Source organism: Vidua macroura, chromosome 5, assembly GCF_024509145.1.
Source record: "Vidua macroura isolate BioBank_ID:100142 chromosome 5, ASM2450914v1, whole genome shotgun sequence".
Lineage (NCBI taxonomy): Eukaryota > Metazoa > Chordata > Aves > Passeriformes > Viduidae > Vidua > Vidua macroura.
Window position 1 is genome coordinate 59,770,166 of NC_071575.1, and position 20,721 is coordinate 59,790,886.

A 20,721-nucleotide genomic window follows, 5' to 3' on the forward strand; every position below is an offset into this window, starting at 1 on the left:
GCAATGTTGATTTGATCTTCCTAGATATTAGTTTATAATTAACCATTTAATTTGATATCACCTACGCTCTTCCATAATTTCAGAAAGCAATTAGCCATTCTTTCACTAACAGGACTCCTGTAGTCTAAATGCAGTAAAATTCACCATGTTTCTTAAATATATTGCCATGCTTCCTGTAGGAATTATTAAATTGAGAAGTAGCAGTAATATATATAAATGCTACTCTGGGCGTGATGAATCCAGTCCATGCAAGGGTTCAGGATACTGCAGACCAAAACTCTTATTTTGTCACTTTCTTCCTAATGGCACCTTACACAACAAAGAAGAATAAATTGTTCTGGCAAACTTGCTCCCAGATTTTCCCCTGCATGAGGCTGCACAGAACCTCCCACATCATATCTGAAGGACGAAGGGGTGCCCTTCATGCTCCCCCTTTTTTCCACACCCAAGTCTCTTGATCGCCTCAACAGTTGTTTTTCTTTCTCTTCATCTTAGTGCCATCAGATTTGAAAAGAAAAATAAAGGATTAACTACTTGCAGCTGTCTCATTGTTCATTCTAGCTCTATAAAGTATTTTTAATCTCCTCTTCTTACTAAACTCCTCTTTTTAAGAGTGTGATATCCATTATTCTTTGTGCATAGCCTAGAACAATGGAGTGCATTATTAGCTAGCCCATGAGTAGCTGTCACCAGCACTATAAGTGTATTTTATGTATAGAGCCCACAATGCATATATATACACATACGTATGAATAAACACACATCAGAGATATCTAATTAGGTAGCTCAATAAATTTTAAGAACTGGAATTCTAGAACAGCTAATTTATCCTAGCTTACTTCTGTTTTTTTCCTCTACATACCAATGACAGTTCATTAATACATTCTCAGCATGTTAACAGGAACAGCTGTTAAATAATAAATGCTGTGCTGTATTATTTTCAGTAGGTGCTTCAGCAATTAAGCTCTGGGTGCCTAATTTCTAGCTCAGTTAGGAAAAATAACTATGTCTTATGCAACCAAGCAAAATACTAGGCATTACCCAAAGAGTAACAGAAGCATCAAAATACCCATTGTAGAGAATTACTGTTCTCTGTGAGGAAATGTTGGAAATCCAATGCAAATCACCACACCAGAACCTCGTATATTTCTGTTTTATTTAAATTAATCCACCCTCAGGCAGCACAACTCCTAGGTCTGTGCAAGAGAAGTAGAGAGAACCTATGGGCAGAGGCACGACAAAAGGCACCCTGAAGTCACACACTCCCAGAATCAGTCTGCAATATCATTAATCAGATGCAACATGAAACCACATTCTACAGCTAACTCTCCAAATATTCACCACTAGCTCAGAGAAATATTCACCAGAAGAAAATCTTCAAAAGCAGTCAAGAATCTACAAAATTGCACATTTCAAATTTTAAAATAGCTCTTAGCCAAACAGCCTAAAATTAGGAGAAGCTCATATTTGAGGGAAAAAAACCCTACATTTCATTTGGTCTGCCTACATAATACATATGGCATTTCCTAAACATGAGAATCAGCTTTGACTACAGAAGGTTAAGCTACCAAGCATAAAAAAAATCCCAAACCCAACAGCTACTATCTAGCTTCCCCCTTGCAAGGTATCTTGATTGCCTTAATCTACACAGACAACTGTTCAATTTTAAAAAAGATGTTTAAAAATATGGTTAGAACTGCAAACATCCCTGTGAAATGTTTATATTATCAGCATAGTCTGATTTGTGTTTTTAATTTTATATTTTAACCACCAAGTGTCTTAAATGTAATGTACTTCTCTGACAGTCATTTATCATTTAAGAAGAAAAGTAAGAACTATCACCTTTCACAGGCTTTTTTTTTGAAAAATAGTTATTTTAACTATTAAAGCTACCACTAACTTAATAAAGTAGCACACATAGTGTTCAGCATTTCCTTGTTCTAGCTTGAAATGTATTCACATGATTTACATCTGATTTACTATACCACCTGACTCATTATTCTGAATAAGATAACTATTCTATCTCTCCACAACAAGACCAAAATACATGAAATATTCATTCCCCACAGAAATTATTTCCCCAATAATTGCACAAAAATTTCAGACTTATATTTTTAGTTTCCTTCTAAAAATAAATGTTAATTTAATACTAAATAAACATTAAGAATAACTGATTGGGGGCTTTTTGTGTGCAAGTTTTTCAAACAATCAAACTAGCTTTTCAAACAATCAAACTTTCTGAATGCAAAAGCTTATCACACATCTGTTAGAAGAACTGCATTCATTACTGTCAGCTATCAATCAGTCACAGTAGAACTCTCCTTAAAACATGAAATGTGATTTGCATAGAGCCCTGCTCACTGTTGCTGAGCACTAGTTAACAAATCATTCCTTTCATTTCAAGCTACAGTACCTCATGAAGTATTATCATAACTTAAAGCATCAGAATATTTGGAATTAATTACATTTGCTTACTTTGTGCTACATATATGAAGGTGGTCAGGCACTGGCACAGGTTGCTCCATCCCTGGAAGTGTCCAAGGCCAGGCTGGACAGGGCTCTGAGGAACCTGGGATAGTGGAAGGTGTCCCTGCCCATGGCAGGGGATGGAACTGGGTGATCTTTAAGGTTCCTTCCAACCCAAACCATTGTGTCATTCTATTATATGCTATGCACCAATCCTGCAAACTTCCTTTTTTCTCTACAGTTCCTCAGTGATCCCAAGGATTTTCACTACTATTTTTAAATTGACAAGAGACTACCTGACTGAGGTTGTAAGTAGCAAAACTAAAAGTCTGGATAGAATTACTGCATTATGAAATACATTTATTAAAAATGACCTGAAGTTGAAAACAGAGCATTTTATACTGAATATGGCATACTGAAATGACTAGGAATAGCTCACATCGCCTGCTCTCCTGACTCCTATGAGTCAGCCATGAGTCTCATTACATTTCATATTCATAGTACTTCAAACAAATAAGATCCAGATTCTGGGCCTCACAATTCAAAAAAAAAAAAAAAAAAAAAGCCCTCAAAAATTAAGTCTAAAGGACATGACACAGCAGAACAATAAGAAAAGGCAAAGAATATTAACTTTTTATGATACATAATGTGGAGGGATCTGTTATATATAATGGAAATAAGGTAAAGAGTCCTCTGAGCCAGCAAGAACTAAGTTAACTTGAAGAATACACAAACCAGCACCAGGCAAGGCAGGTGCACACCCAACACAACCACACACCACCATGGGAACGGTGCTTCCAAACCCAATCTGCCAGCTCTGCACAGCACAACAACACACCATGCACACAAACCAGCCTGGGTTTGGAAAACAGTGAGATTTCCAGCACAGCTGAACATTTCTTCATGCATAGCTGATCACGAAATTGCAGTTTCAGGCTGTCTATGAAGTAAGCAAGGTAACCCTGCTTACATTTAGATTAAATTCAGCTCTTGCTTTCAGCCTTCAGATCTGCTAGAACTAAAATTATTTTATTTAAGGGTGGGGGGGGGTGTTAAAAAAAAGCTTCGGTTTTTAATAAATTCCACAGCAACAAGAAGGGCTCGTGCAAGTTCTCTGACTGAAGCCTTGGCTACATTTTTCAGTAAAGCAGGTAACAAATTAGAGGTTAGCCCAAGTCCAACAACTTTGACAAATATCATATTACATTTTACAGGACAATCACTGTCAGCATGTTTCAACTATTATGTAGACAAAAGGAACTTCATTCAGCTTACCTGATGCACGTCTGGTGAATCGGTTTACCGCTGGAGCTGAAAGAAAACAACATATTGATTATTTTTGTAGTAATCTAGTTTGCTTTTAACATAACAATGTTATACTTCATTCCAAGTGTGACAACTACAAACACCAGATAAGCATTATTTTTGTATCTTTACAGAAGCCCATTCGTATTCACTTTAAGTAGCTTCGCAGGAGATGGTACATACTAACTAGAAAGCTTTTGAGACCATTTTCAGCTTTCTAAGAGTTACTGTTACTTACTGCTGTTCATGAGTGGATGTGAAATATTTAGATCTTCATCTCCATTATTTATTGAGTGCACAGAAATTGGCATCTTGCAAACAATAATGCAAGCAGGGTATGTAAAAAAATTACTTCATTTTTACAAAATATACCTATTGGAAACCTAGAACTAAAGATACTCCTATAGAGAAAAAGATTAATCTGTAATCCCATTAAAAGATCAACTTTTGTTTTGACTAACCTTTAAAACTCCTTAGGTAAGTCAATAACAATGCCAACCCCCACCAAAACCCCAGTGCAAATATTTCACAGTGCCATCCTGGCACATCTCCAACTGCATGCTGCAAACATTTGTAATCAGACTCCTGTCTTGTTTCCAACTGGGAGAGACTGCAAAATACGACTTAAAACACATGGCTTTGCCTCTATTTCATTTCTAGGTTTACTGGCTTCTTCAAGAGTTACTAGAGATAAAATAGATAAATAGTTTTATGTTTTGCCCTCCAAAAACAACCTTCAGACTTCTAATTAATAAAAACCACTGGTCTTGAACTCTACTTTCATGTGATGTATTAACTGCTGGAATAAAGAGCAAGAAGAAAATCTGAATGACCTAATTTCAAATGTGGGCAGCAACCACATTAAAAATGTATGCCCTTACAGTGCTTATTAATATTCAACCTTAAAAACTGTTCTTCATGTTTACACAGAACTGAAAAATGAAAAATATTAACCTTTGTATTTTATCCCACTAAATTTTACATGGGAGTTACGCATCATGCCTTGAACACCTAAGCCAAGAGAAAAAAATTACTGAGAAAACAGAAGAGACAGTAACAACAGCCTGAGATGCAAACTGACTTCTTATTCCTCTGGGGACAAAAAACCAGAGCAAAGCTACAATTTCTGAACCACAGTCACAGATGGTTCGTACAAGCACATACAGGAGTGACAGGTCCAAGTGGCAAAAAAATACACTGGGAAACCCAACTACAGAGGTTTGGAGTGCTAGCCACAAGGAAGGAAACCCCTGGTTAATAAGCTATTACAAACCCCAAACATATATATAGATGAGCACAAGAGTAACATAACCAGCAAAATTATTTTGAAACATGAATTCTAATTCCCCCAAACAATTTTTCTTTAAATAAAACGACAAAAAAAAATGTAGACACATTTTTATCAAAACAGACAGCATATTTTATGCAACTGCTGTTTTGTAATACGGGGGCTGTTTGATTCCTCAAAACTGTTTATTTTGTCACTACTGTTCTGGGCCAAATTCATTTCAGGACATCAGTCATGACTGTCACCATCAGATGGCTGAGTTGTTTCCTCAAGCAAGTAAATTTTCAGCTAGTCTCAGCAGATGTGCTCATGTTTTAAAAAAATTGGAATCTGACATATTTCTAACAAGAAAGCATAAAATAATGTTTTGCTCCCATTCAGAAGCTTTCCCCAAACTCAGGGAGGGCTTTGGCTGTCAGTTCTGTATATAATCTGTAGACATGAAGATTTAAGTCCTCTAGACAGCTACCTCAGCACATCTAAAAAACCAAAAAAGGAACATGTAGCACAAAACTAACATAATTTGAAACAAGTTACTAGGATTGTCAAAGAAAAAAGTTCTTTTTCAGCTATATAATTCAAAATTCACTCTTTTATTTGGCTACAAGAAGCTTAGTTTATTTTGCAACAGATTTTACAAATTATTTACTGTTAGGAAAAAAAATAGCAAGAATGTCAGAACCTTGATCAGCAATTATTTTTGAGCTTATGTGAATAATCAGTGTTTCAGCAGCAACCAGACAAAGCCTTCCTGCCCAGACTGGGATTTCATGGAGGTCATCCAAATGTGTTACTGAGAGATTTGAAAACAGAACCCACAGTTCTTTGTTATGGACCAAGTTGAACTACTCTCTATTTTTCTGGTAGCAAATCACAATTTATTTCTCTTGTCCAGAAAGGTGGAAGCATTAGCATCCAAGAAAGTCTCAGATAATAATAACACCTACAGGAATTTAGGTGTTTTCAGTATAAAGTAGATGAGTGGCCAACCAGGTCATGTCTGGCAGGGTAAGCATAGTAAGGTGGGCAAAAGAAAGTCTAAGATGCATTTTTCTTGAGGCATAAAACAAATACTAAATTATCTTTCAAACATGTCAGGAGTGGAAAGTCTTGGCTCAGAAACAAATGGACAAATCAATAAAATAATTCAATGAGGGATATTAAATGCTCCTCCTGGAACCACACAGCATCAGGAACAGCAGAGACATTCCCAGGGAAGAAACACTACTTATTCTGCCTGTGATTACCACTTTCTCTGGATATCTATTTTTAGCCACCATCCTTACTGACATCCGAGTTAGGCTGACTCTTAGGTTTGGACTGAGATGACTGTCCTGATTCACACAGCTCAAGTGGAAGTGGTACCCAGAGAGACAGGGATGCCAAGAGACAGTCTTGGCATCCAGGTTGAATTATGAGGGCAGCTTTGAAATCCCACTAACAGGACACAGGAATATTGTACTTAAATCCACAGGTTCAAGCCCCAAGCTACACACATGTAGAAGTGGTGCTTAGGCATTGTGATTTCCACCCCACTGCTGCTCCAGCTGCTTCCCAACACTCTGCTCCCCTCTCTCCTCTCTGCCATGTCCACACACAGGTTCTCAGGACTCTCAGTGCCTGCCTGCAGGCACAGCAGACAGCAGCTGGCTTTGTGCTCTGCAGGCTGCCCAAGGACTGCTCCCTACAATGTGAAACCCAGGCAGCCTTGTGGGAGGGTTACCCCATCCCAAATAACACGCCAGACGCAACACTGCTGATGCACGCCAGCTCACAGCTCCGGTTTTCCAGCAGGAGTAAACATGGGAAGCGAATGGGCATGAGGCAATACCTACGTGGCTACTGAAGTTAGCTCTACAGCAAAAATAATCTTAAAGGTTATAGTGACATCATGCTGAGGACTGGTTGTTCAAAATGATTCAATTCAAACAACTTGCTAGAAAAACAACACAGTAACTTGAGTGCCATGCACATCCCCACTAATCTGTGCAAAATAAAGAAGGAATAAAACCCATGGATTGCAAAACCTCATCATTGCAAAAGGCAGGATTTTTCCCAATAAAAGGCATAAACAGACATACAGATAAATTCAGAACATGTCCAGTGACATTTAGTATTTTTTCAGTATTAGAAAGTGCTGCATCACAACAAATAATGTACAGCTGTGCACAGAGAATCTTGTTTACAAGCATGATGTCACTCCAATATTGAATGTGACTCTTCATGTTCTACTTTGTTTCAACCAAAATCTATTACAAACTTCACAAGTGAAAATTATCAGGGGGTGGGGTGGGTCTGTGTGAGAGAAATGACAGAGGTCTGTATACTGATGAAGTTTTGATTAAATTACCATTCAAAAGTGCACAAACTTATGTGGTATATTACAGTAGTTTGATTCTTAGCACTACGTAAGAGAGAATTCCACAATCTGTCACTTGTTAACAACTGAAATTCATGTTTGAAAATCCTTGCTCAGAGAACTGTATGGAAGTACAGCTTCTAAAACACTTTGGCAATACAGATCAAGCAAGTAAATATAAATAATTGGTAAATGATCAAGAGCAGCATAACTTTGTAAGTAAAGGAGGAAATGGGAGTCTGTAGGGTAGTTTGTAGAGTAGCAAGCCTAAGAAGATAATGCTATGAAAGGATCCCTACCTGGGCATCCTTTAGATGGTCAACCTGTTCTGATAGCCTGAGCTGTCTCTTTTTGCAAACTCACAATTTAAATTATTTTGCTTCAGAAACTGCCAGAGATTCTTGTGCCATTAATGCCACCTGGAATAAGAAGCTAAAGACATCACAGACATTAGATATGCAGCCTTCCTAAGAAGTCAGGGACTGTAAGCCTGGGATTCAAGAAAAGGCTCTGCCTATCAGGGGCTGTTAAGGACATGCCTGAGCACTCTCTGAAAACCAGACCTGTAAACTGGTGCTTCCAGCAGGTCTGCAAACCACAGCAAAGACACATCCCCAGGTGTGCTGCAGAGTGCAGGAAACCCTGCATGTGCCCAAGCCAGGACGAGCACACCCCACTCCCTGCAGATGCTCTGGGGGACAGAGGCCAACAGGAGACTGCTCACTCTCCTGCCACACTTACAGCAACTCAAGGTAATGCTCTTTTAGAGAAAAACACACAAAGCTAAAATGCCTGCTCAAAGTGACAAGGGCTGGTAGGGGATTAGTGATTAATCTTCAGTGTCAGTAAAAATTAGAACACTTTCCATAAGCCTCACTTTCAATTAGCCACTGTAATTTCTTCATATGGCAAAGGATTAAACCCCCTTAAAAAGAAGAAAAACAAAAAAATAAAAAAACCCTCAAAAATTAAACTAAGCTATTACATGTTTAAGTTCTTCAATTTGGCAGCCCAAACCCCATCCTTATTTACAGAGCAGGAATACTGCTAATGTAGCTTAATGGATAGACAAAGAGAGACACCCAGACCATAGCGTGTCTTCCTTGTGTGGAAAGTGCAAATGCCCCAGGTGAGCTTAGGAAACAAATGTCATATCCAAATCATACACTGTTTTTCTATTCTACTGAGGGCAAAACTGTGTTAAAGCTCTCAAGGACACCACTGAGGTCAGTGGGTCAAACCTAGCCCAAATTCAAACAATAGGCTGAGAACCTGCTCTCAACACAGTCTTGATTTTATTCCATTTAACTCTACTGTTTTCAGTAGAGTTATTCTTGATTTACCTATGGTCCTTTCATCATATACATCAAAATCCCAGGCTAAATTTTAACTGATGAGGATCATGGGCAGTATATGCTCCACCTTTTCAGTTCCAAGCTTACCTATTTCTCAAAGGTCTCGACTTTCAGAAAATTTTGAATTATGCTTATTGCAATCACATTCCTATATTACACTAGTTAATATTAACTTGTCTTCTTTCACAAACAAACTATTAATTAGAATGACTTAATCAGAACAAAAGCAAAAATAAATCTAAATGAATGCCTCTCTAAAAGACATGCTTTAGTCAGATTCATGTTTTTATGTCCCAAATGGAGGAAACAGAGTTAACTCCCCATTACCCAGGACAATAATAGGCTGGGACACCACGGATAATAACAGTAATTTGGAGCCCTTCTAATTTCCCTCCTGGAAACTTTCGTTTTAGTTCAGGATTAATCCAGGTAGAAGATTGTCTCAGAGGCTGAGACCAACACAAGACAATATATTTATGTTAATTTACCTTCACACTTATAAAACCTTACAAAATCTCAAGGAAAGCATGACAAACACTGACAGTTTGAAGAAATTACTCTGACAAAGAAGTTGCCAGGTCTATGGAGAATGGTTCTTGTCTTTTCTCTGTGAAAGGCTATGACAACTGTGTGACATGAGAAGAAGGGATGAGCACAGCAAATACACAGCTATTATCTGGAAGACAAACAGTCCTGGCAATACAGTAGCTAGAGCATAGCTTTCAAAATATTTGTATTTCAATCTGGAAATTTAATACAATGGTAATATTTCAGTGATGAAGTGCATGAGCTATGTTTTATTATTTCCCTCACCAAATAAGTCAGTCTCAGAAGTTTTGGCTTTTTTTTTTTTTTTAATTAAAAACAAAATTGAAGAACAGCAGCACATAGGGTTGGCCTTTACACAAAGAGAAAAGGTAAATCATAGCCACAGGTACTTCCTGTATGTACTAGTCAGCCAAAGAACCTGACAGGTTAGACAGCAACACTGCCACCAAATTTCCCAGAAAACAAATCTTAACATCTCAAGAATGTCTGAAGCCCACTCCAAAACTCTAACTAACCTTGGTGAAGAATACCCACAGTTCCTAAAAGGGTAGGATCTGTACACAGAGGGATCTGGCTCCACCCAAAGAAAGGTGTGTTGCTGGAAGGCATTGCAAGTACACACTTTCAGGAAGGAAGGGCTCCCTAAGGAGTTGAGACTGCCCCATAGCTGGGCAGATAGAGCACACACGGATACATGCAGTCATATACAGAGCAGAATACAGGCAGTGAGGCATGAAGGGAACACAGGCTTGCAGTGAATCCTGTAGACTTGACTGAGAAGCCAAAGATGAGAGAGAAACAATACTATAGTGGTAGCATTTATGTGCTACCGGGAGAAAAAGAGAGAATAATTCAGCTGTTGCAAGAAAAGTAGATGTTGGTAAGAAGAAATGGCTTCATCTCATGGGATGCCCTAAAATTTATTTATTTTTAAATTAAAAATGCCATCTACAGATTTTAAAACCACCTGTACCAAAACAAATACATACATAATTATTGCTGTCTTTGCAGACATCAATACATCCATAAAAGGATTAAAATACACAGAAACCAGAATATCTCGCTATCCCTATTTTTTTAATACACAAAATAAACTAAATTTACATGAGGTTGTAGTCCTAAAATGCAGTTTGTTTTCTGGGCTGCCAGCACATACTGGGGGTTATGCTGAGTTTCTCATCCACCAACACTCCCAAGTCTTCCTTCTGAGGGTTGCTTACAACCCACTTCCAGCCTGTACTTGTGTTTCAGATTGCCCAGAAGCTGGTGCAGCACCTTGCACTCAGCTATGTTGAACCATGAGGTTCTCACAGACCCACCTCTCAAGGTCCCTCTGGATCCCTTCCCTCCAGTGGGACAGCTCCACACAGCTGGGTGTTGTTGGTAAACGTGCCGAGGGTGGGCTCCATCCCTGTCACTGACAGAGGTGTTAAACAGCACCGACCCCTGAGGAACCCCAGCCCTCACTGCTCTCCTCTTGGACATGGAGCTGTTGATCACAACCCTCTGAGTGCACCCAGCCATTATTACCTATCCATTCATTATCCACTGAGTAGTCAAATCCATGCCTCTCCAGTCTAGAGACAAGGATGTGATGCAGGACAGTGTCAAATCAAGGTGGATGACATCAGCTGCTCTTTCCATATCCACCATTGCCATAACCCAGTTGCAGAAGGCCAAGTTTGTCACGAATGATCTGCCCTTAGTGAAGCCATGTGGCTGTCACCAATCATCTCCTTACTTTCCATGTACCTTTACATAGTTTCCAGAAGGATCTGCTCCATGATCTTGCCAGACACTGAGGTACAACTGACTAGCCTGTAGCTCCCCAAGTCTTCCTTTTTTTCCCCTTTTTAGAAAAGGGGCTTATGTTTTCCCTTTTCCAGTTAGTGGAAACTGCATTGACTGCCATGACTTCTCAAATATGGATAGTGGCCTAGCCACTTCCTTGGACAGTTCCCTTGGAGTCCATGAATGCATCTCATCAGGTCCCATTAACCTGTGCACTTTCAGGTTCCTCAGAATATATTGAACTTGACCTCCTACAGCAGGTGGTTCTTCATTCTCCCAGTCCTTTCTGAGACTTGAAGTCTTCTGCAACTTGGGTGCTGTGGCTGGAGCATTTGCCAGGAAAGATTGAAGCAAAAAACATTGTTACGTACCTTGTCCTTCTTCATAATCAGGTCTCCCATTTCCTTCTGGAGAAGGCCCACATTTTCCCTGGTCTTACTTTTATCATGAACATATCTATACAAGCTTTCCTTGCTACCCTTGACATCCCTGATCAGACTTACTTCTTTCAGGGCTTTAGCTTTCCTAACCTGACTCCTGGCTGCTCAGACAATCTCTCTATATTCTTCTCACCTGTCCTTGCTTCCACCTGCTGTAGGCTTCTTTTTTGTGTTTGTGTTTGTCCAGGAGCTCTTTGTTCATCCATAGAGGCCTCCTAGCATTTTTACCTGATTTCCTCTTTGTTAGGATGTATCAGTCCTGAGTTTGGAGGAGGTAATTCTTGAATATTAACCACCTTTCTCAGGCTTCTCTTCCCTCCAGGACTTTCTCCCATGGCACTCTATCAAGCAGATCCCTGAATAGGCCAAAATCTTCTCTGCTGAAGTCCAGGGTTTTGAGCTTGCTGTGCACCCTAATCACCACCCTGAGGATCTCAAACTGCACCACTTCATGGTCTCTGCAGCCCAGGCTGCCCTGGAGATTCACATTCCCCACCAGATCCTACTTATTGGTGAGAACAAAGTGCAGCATAGAACCTCTCCTTGTTGGCTCCTCTGTCTCTTGGAGGAGTTACCATTAATGCATTCCAGGAATCTCCTGCATTGCTTTTGCTCCGTTGTGTTGTCCTTCCAGCAGATATTGGGGTAGATGAAGTGCCCCATGAACACCAGGAGTTCTGAATGTGAGAACAGCCATAGAGGACCTCATGTGCTTCCTGGCCTGGCAGCTGTAGCAGACCCCCACTACAAGGTCACCTCTCCCTGCCCTCCCTTTAATCCTGACCCACAGGCTCTCAGCTGGCTCCTCTCTGCCTCCAGACTTTGCTCCATGCACTCCAGCTGGTCACTGGCATGAGGGTAACACCCTCCCCTCATCTCTCCTGCCTGCTAAAGAGCTGTGTCCTTCCATTCCAGCCCTCCAGTCACAGCAGCCATCCCAGGACACAAGATGACAGCCCTGCAGGCGTGTGCACGTCTCTGCCTCCTCTTGTTTATCCCCCATGCTGTGTGTGCTTGCACAGGGGCAGTGAAGCTGGGTCCCCACTGAAACCAACTCTCTGGCTGGAGTTCCTCTGCAAGTTGTTTATTTAACCTGTCAGAACACAGAACCTTGAAAGTGATGTAAATAGGTCTCTCCTACTTACATCAGTTAAAGAGATTTCAGCTCTTATGAATAATTGATGCTGTATGTAATTACAAACATTGAAAATAAAAAAATTAAATGGCTTCCTGATATGTTAGACCAATGACCCAACACAGTGAAATGGACTGTCACAGCTCACTGGGAATCAAATGTTGATCTTTTCCCAACTAAACAGTTTGATCAAGATTTTAAGCCTTTTTTTTTTTCATTTTTACATCTATTCTTTCAGATTAACGTCCCATGTTAAAGCAACAAAGTGAAGATGCTGATGAGTTTTTCTATCTTAAATATGTATCCTGTTACTTAGCATGTTTGCCCTTAGAAATTCATCTTTGTTATTGCTTGTGACCAGTACACTTGGTCATTATCTGATTAAAAGTAATCAGTGATCTAGACAAAAGGAAAGAAATATATATAATTTACAGCAATATTTCTAATCTTCTGTAATACCACAGGGTAGAAAAGTTAATTTGTGTTAGAACTTGTCTACATACAAGCAGAAGATGTGTACACATGTGGAAATCTTGGTTTGGAGCACTTGCTGCCCTCAACCCCGGATTACTCAGGATATGTGATGAAAAGTAGTAGTGTCAGAGACAATACCTTTTGAAAGCAAAACTGAGCCTAAAAATACAAATGGAATAAATGTATGAGGGAGGTCAGCCTGCCTAGGATATGCCCTGGGCTACGAAGCCCCAGTCCTTCCCACATGGCCAAGACCCAAGACCTGCAGCCCTGCTTCAGCAGAGGGTCATCACCCCTTATAGATTGTTTTTACAGAACTGCCTATTTCTGCCCCAGCAGAGCAGGTTGGGGTTTTTTTGTTTGTTAGGAGGGGTTTTTTTAAACATGATCCCTACACCCAACATCACTTGCAGTAACATCCTGCTTTGCTAATTTATTACCATCTCCAAGGGATATTCTGCTATAGCCAGAGCATAGCTTACAGTTGCTACCAAACAATCTGACACAAAATGTCAGTAATGCTTTCCTTCTTACCATCTCTAAATGGCTTCTTTTCACTTGAAATTTCACAAGCTGTTTTAAGAATATTGTGGTTACTTGCTTTCTAACACTGCTGCATAGGCATTTAGATCCATTCTGCTTTCTAATTTTGCTGCCTGGAGCATATATACAAATGTATGCATGTTCCCTATCAGAACACAAAAACTGATCATTCTGCCAACGCTCTACCAGAAATGCCCAGATCAGCTGGGATTCTGTAAAGGATCAAATTGGCATAATTGCTTCAGGTTCACCACCTCATAAAATACAAAATCTGTACCTGTCCTTGAAACAGTATTTCTGTCAAACTGAAAACTAGAGCACTGAAGATTTTACATGAATGACTTGCTCTCCTGATTTCCTTCCCTTAGCCATTACATAACAGTGCTTTAGGTCCTTTGTTGGGGGGGAGGTGTTGGTTTGTTTGATTGGTTTATTTTTTACAAAATTTTGGCCTATGTCTTTTGTCTCTTGACAAGATATATTTATTACAAAGGAATAACATTGCAATCTCACTGATGGAAGTGGGCTGGAGAAGATGTCAGTATTCTTCTCTGAAGGAGTGCACCTTTGTGTAGAGTTTATAATTATCTCATCTATTTTATATCATTTGACAATGGTGAACATAACTGCTTTCTCCCATGCACATTCATACTACCCATGTTTAATCTAAAGCCTCAAAGCTTTTGAGACTCAGGTTTTCCTACTATTTTTCATGTTTTTGTCACTTTGCTATTAGGTTATTACAACAAATCCTACATGGGCAAACACCATTAAAACTTTCCAAAGCAAAGATTTTATACAAAGACTCTGCTTGGTTCCTAGGACTGCCTTGGCAGAAATGTGTGGTACAAAATACCTTGATGAAGAAGTATATGAATATGTATAATCTGCAATCTGCATTGCCTGCTTATTCACTTCCTGGTGAAATCTAAGATTTTGGATTTCATGCATATTTTAAAGTTTGCGTATTTTAAGAACATTACGTGCTTAAAGGGAGTTTCTCTTGCATTCACGATAATTCATTCTCAGCTATTCAGATCTAAAATAGACAATTTTGTTAGCTTTCAGATAATGAGGCAAAGCACATTTTCCACACTTGGTTTTATAGACAGGCTGAGAGATGTACCTCAACAGAAAGAACAGTGACTAAAAAAAAAAAAAATTTAAAAGCCCAAACCCCAAGTGTTATTGCTTTAATATAATGAGAAGAATGACTGTTTCAGAAAAAAAAATTTTAAAAACTCCTAACCAAACAAAATAAATAGAAGCATCTAACTAGAAAAGCCATGGCCAAAAAGAGAAGCTCTTAAGAAATATCTTGTCCTCATTCCTACCATATAAAAGAAGCTTGTGGGTGATACTGATGGCAGGATAGGGCTTCCTTAAATCCAGCACACTGACCAGCAAAACACCTAACAGTCCACAGGCAGAGCCTACCACCCGTTTCCTAGTCAGATGTTCCACTGGTTAGACTACAAATAACATCATTCCCACATCAGACAAACTGTCCAGTGTCTGGCAGCCAACCAAACCAGTTAGTGAAACGACAACAAAATGAACAAGTCCCAGTATCCTCACACCAGCTGGGAACACATCTACTGAAGTCACTTAACTTGGTGGCTCTCAAAGCTCACATCCCACAGGTCTGAGTGTGGCTTCTGAAAACAGGTTTGGGATGCTTCTGGGTTTTGTTTTTCTGTTTCTAGTTAATGCCTGTACTCTTAGGCTACAGATCTGGGCAACACCAGCAACAAAAGCCTGGGCTACAAAAAACCAGTGTAGAGATCTGAAAGTTTAATTCAAAGGTAGAAGAGAGAGGAGGGAAAAAACAAAATCCAAAATATTTCACCATTCCCTTCCCATATACATGCAGTGCTACATAACTGCAAGCAGGTACTGGGGATTGCAGTGAAGCTGCTGGCCAAAGCAGCCTTTGTGATTTGGCCTTTACAGTTCTCAGGGGCAAGTGAATGAAGCACAGCTGGTACTGGCAGCTGCACTCACTTCAACATAGGCCTTGGGTACCATGGCAGCATCTGCTCTCATTTACCTTTGCACATGTGTGGGACAACATGAGTCCAAGAAGAAGGTAAGACACAGATTCAAGTTGAATAATACAAGCATCTACCTCTCTTTCCAACAGTCAGAACCACTATCCACATCTACAAGACTGCTGCTGATGCCCTAATTATAGAGACTCCAGGTGTGATTCAGGCTGACTTTAATCAATGTCTGTATGAGCCATAGAAGGGCATAGAGAAATCCACCAAAGAATCCCTGGTGACAGTGATACCTAAGTGTACAGATACAAAGATGTACCTTCTATAATTTCTTTTCTTGACAGTGCAGTAACGTTAAAAGCACTCCACAATGTAAACTAAATCCCATTATGTCTTTCCATTACTTGTGGATCACATTCAGAAATGTCTAGTAATGGCAAGTAGTGGATTTTTCAGCACTTCTCCATTTTGCTCAATTGTTTGGGCAGCACTTGAAAAGTTGCATCTCTTGTAAGTAAACTTCAGCATCACAGTCACTTTCACACTCATTTTGCTCTTTCCCTGGCTAGGGATGCTTGAGAACATTGCCCTGACTTCCTTCAGTAACTATCTGTGAGATTCCTAGCAGAAGCCAAACTTTCCATGACTCTTGATAGCAAAACTCTCCAACACGCTGATTAGTCATCAGGAAAAGAAATAATTCTTGGAATAAAATAATGGTCTTCTAAGAGAGGGCTTTAAAAAGAAAACAAAACCAAAATAATCCCCCCCCCCAAAAAAAAACCCAAACAAACCCTATTATGCTTCCATATCAGATTCCATAGCAAAACTACATGTGATCATGACACCATTACCTGAAAAACAGTTACAACCAACCACAGCAAATGTCATGGGTCATGACACAAAGACTCCTTTCCTGTAGACCCAATCCAAGAAGTCCAACACATATTTTTACATTGTCTATTTACACTACCTACCTGGGAATATGATCCAAGATTTGGGCACTGAACAGGAATATACAGAGCCAGAATAAAGGCAGACTAGCAGATGCAGATAATCTGGAATATTGCTCAGACTCTCTGCTTTGGGAAATGGCAGAAATGCTTTAATCTGTGCATGACAAAGTGCTACTTGGCCTGATAGTCTTCCCATAATCTACACTGCCTTTCAAGAAATTCTATTTCTTTTAGAGCAGGTAAACAGAAAATGTCCAGAGTGCATTAAAAAAGGAAAACAAAAAACTGCCTGACTGGGTACATGGCAGACTAGCAACCCACACCTCTGAAAAAAAAAATGCCCTACTTTCCAGGCTATGCCATATTCCAAGGGCAAGCACTAAAAATTCTTCTCTTGAAGCCAAAAAAATGTGAAAAAAAAGCATACTGAAAAGCAGACTGGCCTAGTGATCTGGATATTCAAGTGTCCACAAAGATACACTAGAGTTTCTTCTTTAACTTACTGGAAGATGCATGCTTTACATTTAACCCTCAGCAGAAAAAAATAACCCAATCAATTTTTGTAAATTAAATTAGAATTTTCTAACATTTCTGTCTTGCTTTCTCAAAAAAAGAAAAAAAAAAAAATCCAAAACCCACACAGCCTGATTTAGGAAGTTTCTGAAATTAAAGGATACTCAATTCATAAATCAGGATAAATATTGCTTTTCAGTTACATTCCCAGCATTCACATTAGGTTACTACAAGAGAAGATGAGGAGATTAAAATTATTTTGGGCAATAAACAAACAAACAAACAAACAAACAACAACTTTTTGTCCTAATAGTGGATTTTTAAAAAACCCCATAAAGTTACAAAAATTGACAACTTTTTTTTTTAAAGAAAAGACAGTGACTTAAGACTAAAAATTTATTCACCCTTTATGGGCAGAGTCAATGCATGACCTTTATGTTAAATGTGACCTGAAGAGCACACGGTGGAAGGTAGGATTCTGTAATAGTTATATGGCAGGAGCCCATACTAACAGCCACAAGTGCCTTTTGTACACACAACTTGGTAAATGACAAAATGAGTTAGGAATATCAAGTAATGCAATCTCGGGTTTATTACACTTTTAAGAACCATCTTTGTAGCCTAAACAAATCATATAGGTCTCCTCTGTTTGCAAGGGCTTTGCTGATTGCTCAAGTTTTCCTGCACCTTTCAATTAAAGATAAACCCATCATTTTCTATATTTGACCAGAAAAAAAAAAAAACACATCAGATAAAAATTTCTTAAATTCTGGCATCAATTGGGCCCTGGACTCTATGATACAGAAATTTTTTTAAGTATTGTAGACAAACAATGACACGTAAGCCCTTCACAATCTTTCACATACATACTGCTACAAGATCCTGGCAAGCTGGGAATGGCAAATATTCCATTTTGCCAATTTACAGGCACTAGTGCAAACTACTTAAAGGCACGCAGCAAGTCTGTAACACACATGAACATTTAACCTAATTTGTCTTAACTCTCAGAGCCCTATTTTTAATTTGCAGATCGTTCTTCTTCCTTAAAGGATAGTTATCAAGGGGTGAGATTAGAACAGACAAAAACTTAGCCTTCAGTCCAAATTCCTTTGTCTTGTGGATTTCATCCAGACCCACGGATTATTAAAATAAATTTTTTCCCATAATTTTTAAGTATCTCTTATGACTGGTAGGATATGGGAAGTTACTCCCAGTTACTATACTACACCTCATATCATAATTTAAAAATGTTTTTATCACTAATTTGATGGACTACAAGAGCTTCATCAGGCCAGTCCATTAAAAACAGAGAAGTATATATTTCCTATAGCATATAGTTTCATAGGCACAGTAGGTGTTCCTGTATCATGACCTTAAAATTTCTGTAAGTATTATAGATTACCACTATTCAGTTTTAAAGACATGCAAGTAATTCTGATAAACATGCCTCTTTCATTTGTTTCACACCTCCAGTTCAAAGCTCTCCTTTTTCCTTTTAAAACAAGAAGTTACTTAGAAATCAAACCACTTTCATAAAATATGTAGGATCTGACAACAGAAAACACAGTCAAACAAAAGTAATATGTATTAGCTTAGATATCAAAACTACTGATCACCAAAAGTACTTTTTTAAAACTGAGAAATATGATTAAAATTTCTTTTGATACAAACAGGAAAAGAGTGACAGCTTTGTATCCAGTGCCAAGTTTCACCTCACATTCTCACTGGAATTTGTGTAATTTTCCAACTACAGACTACAAAACTTCAATCTTCACTCCACTCCCTCAAGCACAATCAGTTATATGCATCTGATCCTCACTCTAGGAACACAGAACTCCATATCAAACAATAACTACAGGAAGAAGTTATCCTTAGAAAACATTGCAACTGCTTTATCTCTAAAACACAATTTGTGCAAGAAGGCATGAGGCTAGTTTTAGAGGGGAAAAAAATCATACCTAAAATGTACTGCATTAAAGGCACCCACTAAAAGGAAAGCTAAATTCATCCCTTCATCTGGAAAAAAAAGTAGTTCTACAGCTCTGTAAACTGTTTTGTCCTGGAATGCAGAGCACAAGTTAAACAATGTCAGTTCCTAGCCAGAAGTAAATATAAAGTAGAGTTTCCGGAATAAATGTGTACATCTTATTGGCTCAGTCTTTACATTTTTAAAGCAGCACATGTGTTTCTACTCTGACCTTTGTACATTTTCCAAATGAAAACAAAACAAAACCATCTAAGCAATACATCTAAGTATTTTCAGCAATAACCAGGCTCCTGTTACTTTCTGAGCATCAGTCACAGTCAGGTAACTCCTCCAAGTGTCACAGCAATTACATTTCTATTCTTGATACTTAGAAAGAAAGAGTGCTGTTCCACAGAACCTCGCCTGTCAATTTTTAATTGGTTTCAGCAGAAGCCATTCAAACACTGGAAACAAGCATAGGCAATTTCATTTTGCAAGTGAAACACGAACTCCTTAACAAAAGAAAAAAACTGAACTTGCTCTACGATTTTCAACTGAATTTAACAATGAGAAAAGCCTCAAAGGAAAGAAGTTTCTAATAGTATGTGAAAAATAGAATCTCATACCAAACTAGTACCTACCATGAAGGACAGGTCACATAAATTCAGTCTTGGCCTGCCAGCTGATCACATTAGACTTTCCCAATATCGGTACCAGATAGCTCTGAACCACACACTCAGGTGCTTCCTCCACCTGAACACTGTAGCACACCTTTAGGAATCCACTGCTTCCTGAATCACACTCAGCTTTGCAAGGGTACAATACACACTCCGTGCCATATAGCCACTGCCTCCTTCAGGCCATCAAGCTGGATTGTTTTTACCCCAGCTGAACTGAACACGTATGTCCTGGTTTAGGGCAAATCTGGGAGGAAACTCCAAACGGGGTCCCTCTGGAAAGCAATGTCAAACCCTTCGCCCTACTGGTTCAGGAAAATATTTCCTTGGAGAAAAGTGGAAAAAAAACCCTCTTTATTTAACAAGCAAAGCATTCACAAGCATAAAAATTGAATAATATTAAACAATAAAAGCTCTCGCTGTTCTGAAGAGATGGCAAACTCAGAAAGTCCTTTCCGTGGGCTGTAGCTTGGCTCACTCAGTCTCTTATCATCCCCTCCTGAGCTGGAAATGCCACGGCCCAGGCCTGGGTGGGCCACAGGCGTGAGCTCCCGGAGCTCTTCTGGGTGTTCAGTCCAGAGCAGGTTTGAACAGCTCCAAGAAAAAGAAAAGCCACTGTCCAGGGAACTTCTCAGCCTCAGCTAGCTAAAACCTAACTAACAGCAAAGGAGAGCTCTGTCCCGCTGTCTGTCCGTGCTGCAGACAGCACAGTCCAGGAGCGGGAATGTGGAGGAGTGAGTGCAGTTCCTGAAAACAAACTGTGCACTTCTTTTTCCCCTGCCTCCCTCTCAGGACCAACCTTACAGGTGCAGAACTTAATATCCAGCATAAACAGAGACAACTGGGGATACAAGCATCATAAAGTCACCCCAGGACACCAGACCGACCAACCAGTGCTGGAATA

The 20,721-nt window shown here is 39.3% G+C and overlaps 1 protein-coding gene across 1 annotated transcript in view; it reads right to left on the reverse strand.

Moving 5' to 3' along the window:
* Nucleotides 1–20,721, reverse strand: part of PRKAR2B (protein kinase cAMP-dependent type II regulatory subunit beta) — a 73,841-nt gene that overhangs the window by 41,213 nt on the left and 11,907 nt on the right. The window contains exon 2 of the mRNA XM_053978247.1: nucleotides 3,742–3,777. Within this exon, the coding sequence (XP_053834222.1) occupies nucleotides 3,742–3,777 (36 nt within the window). The remainder of the gene's footprint in view (nucleotides 1–3,741; nucleotides 3,778–20,721) is intronic.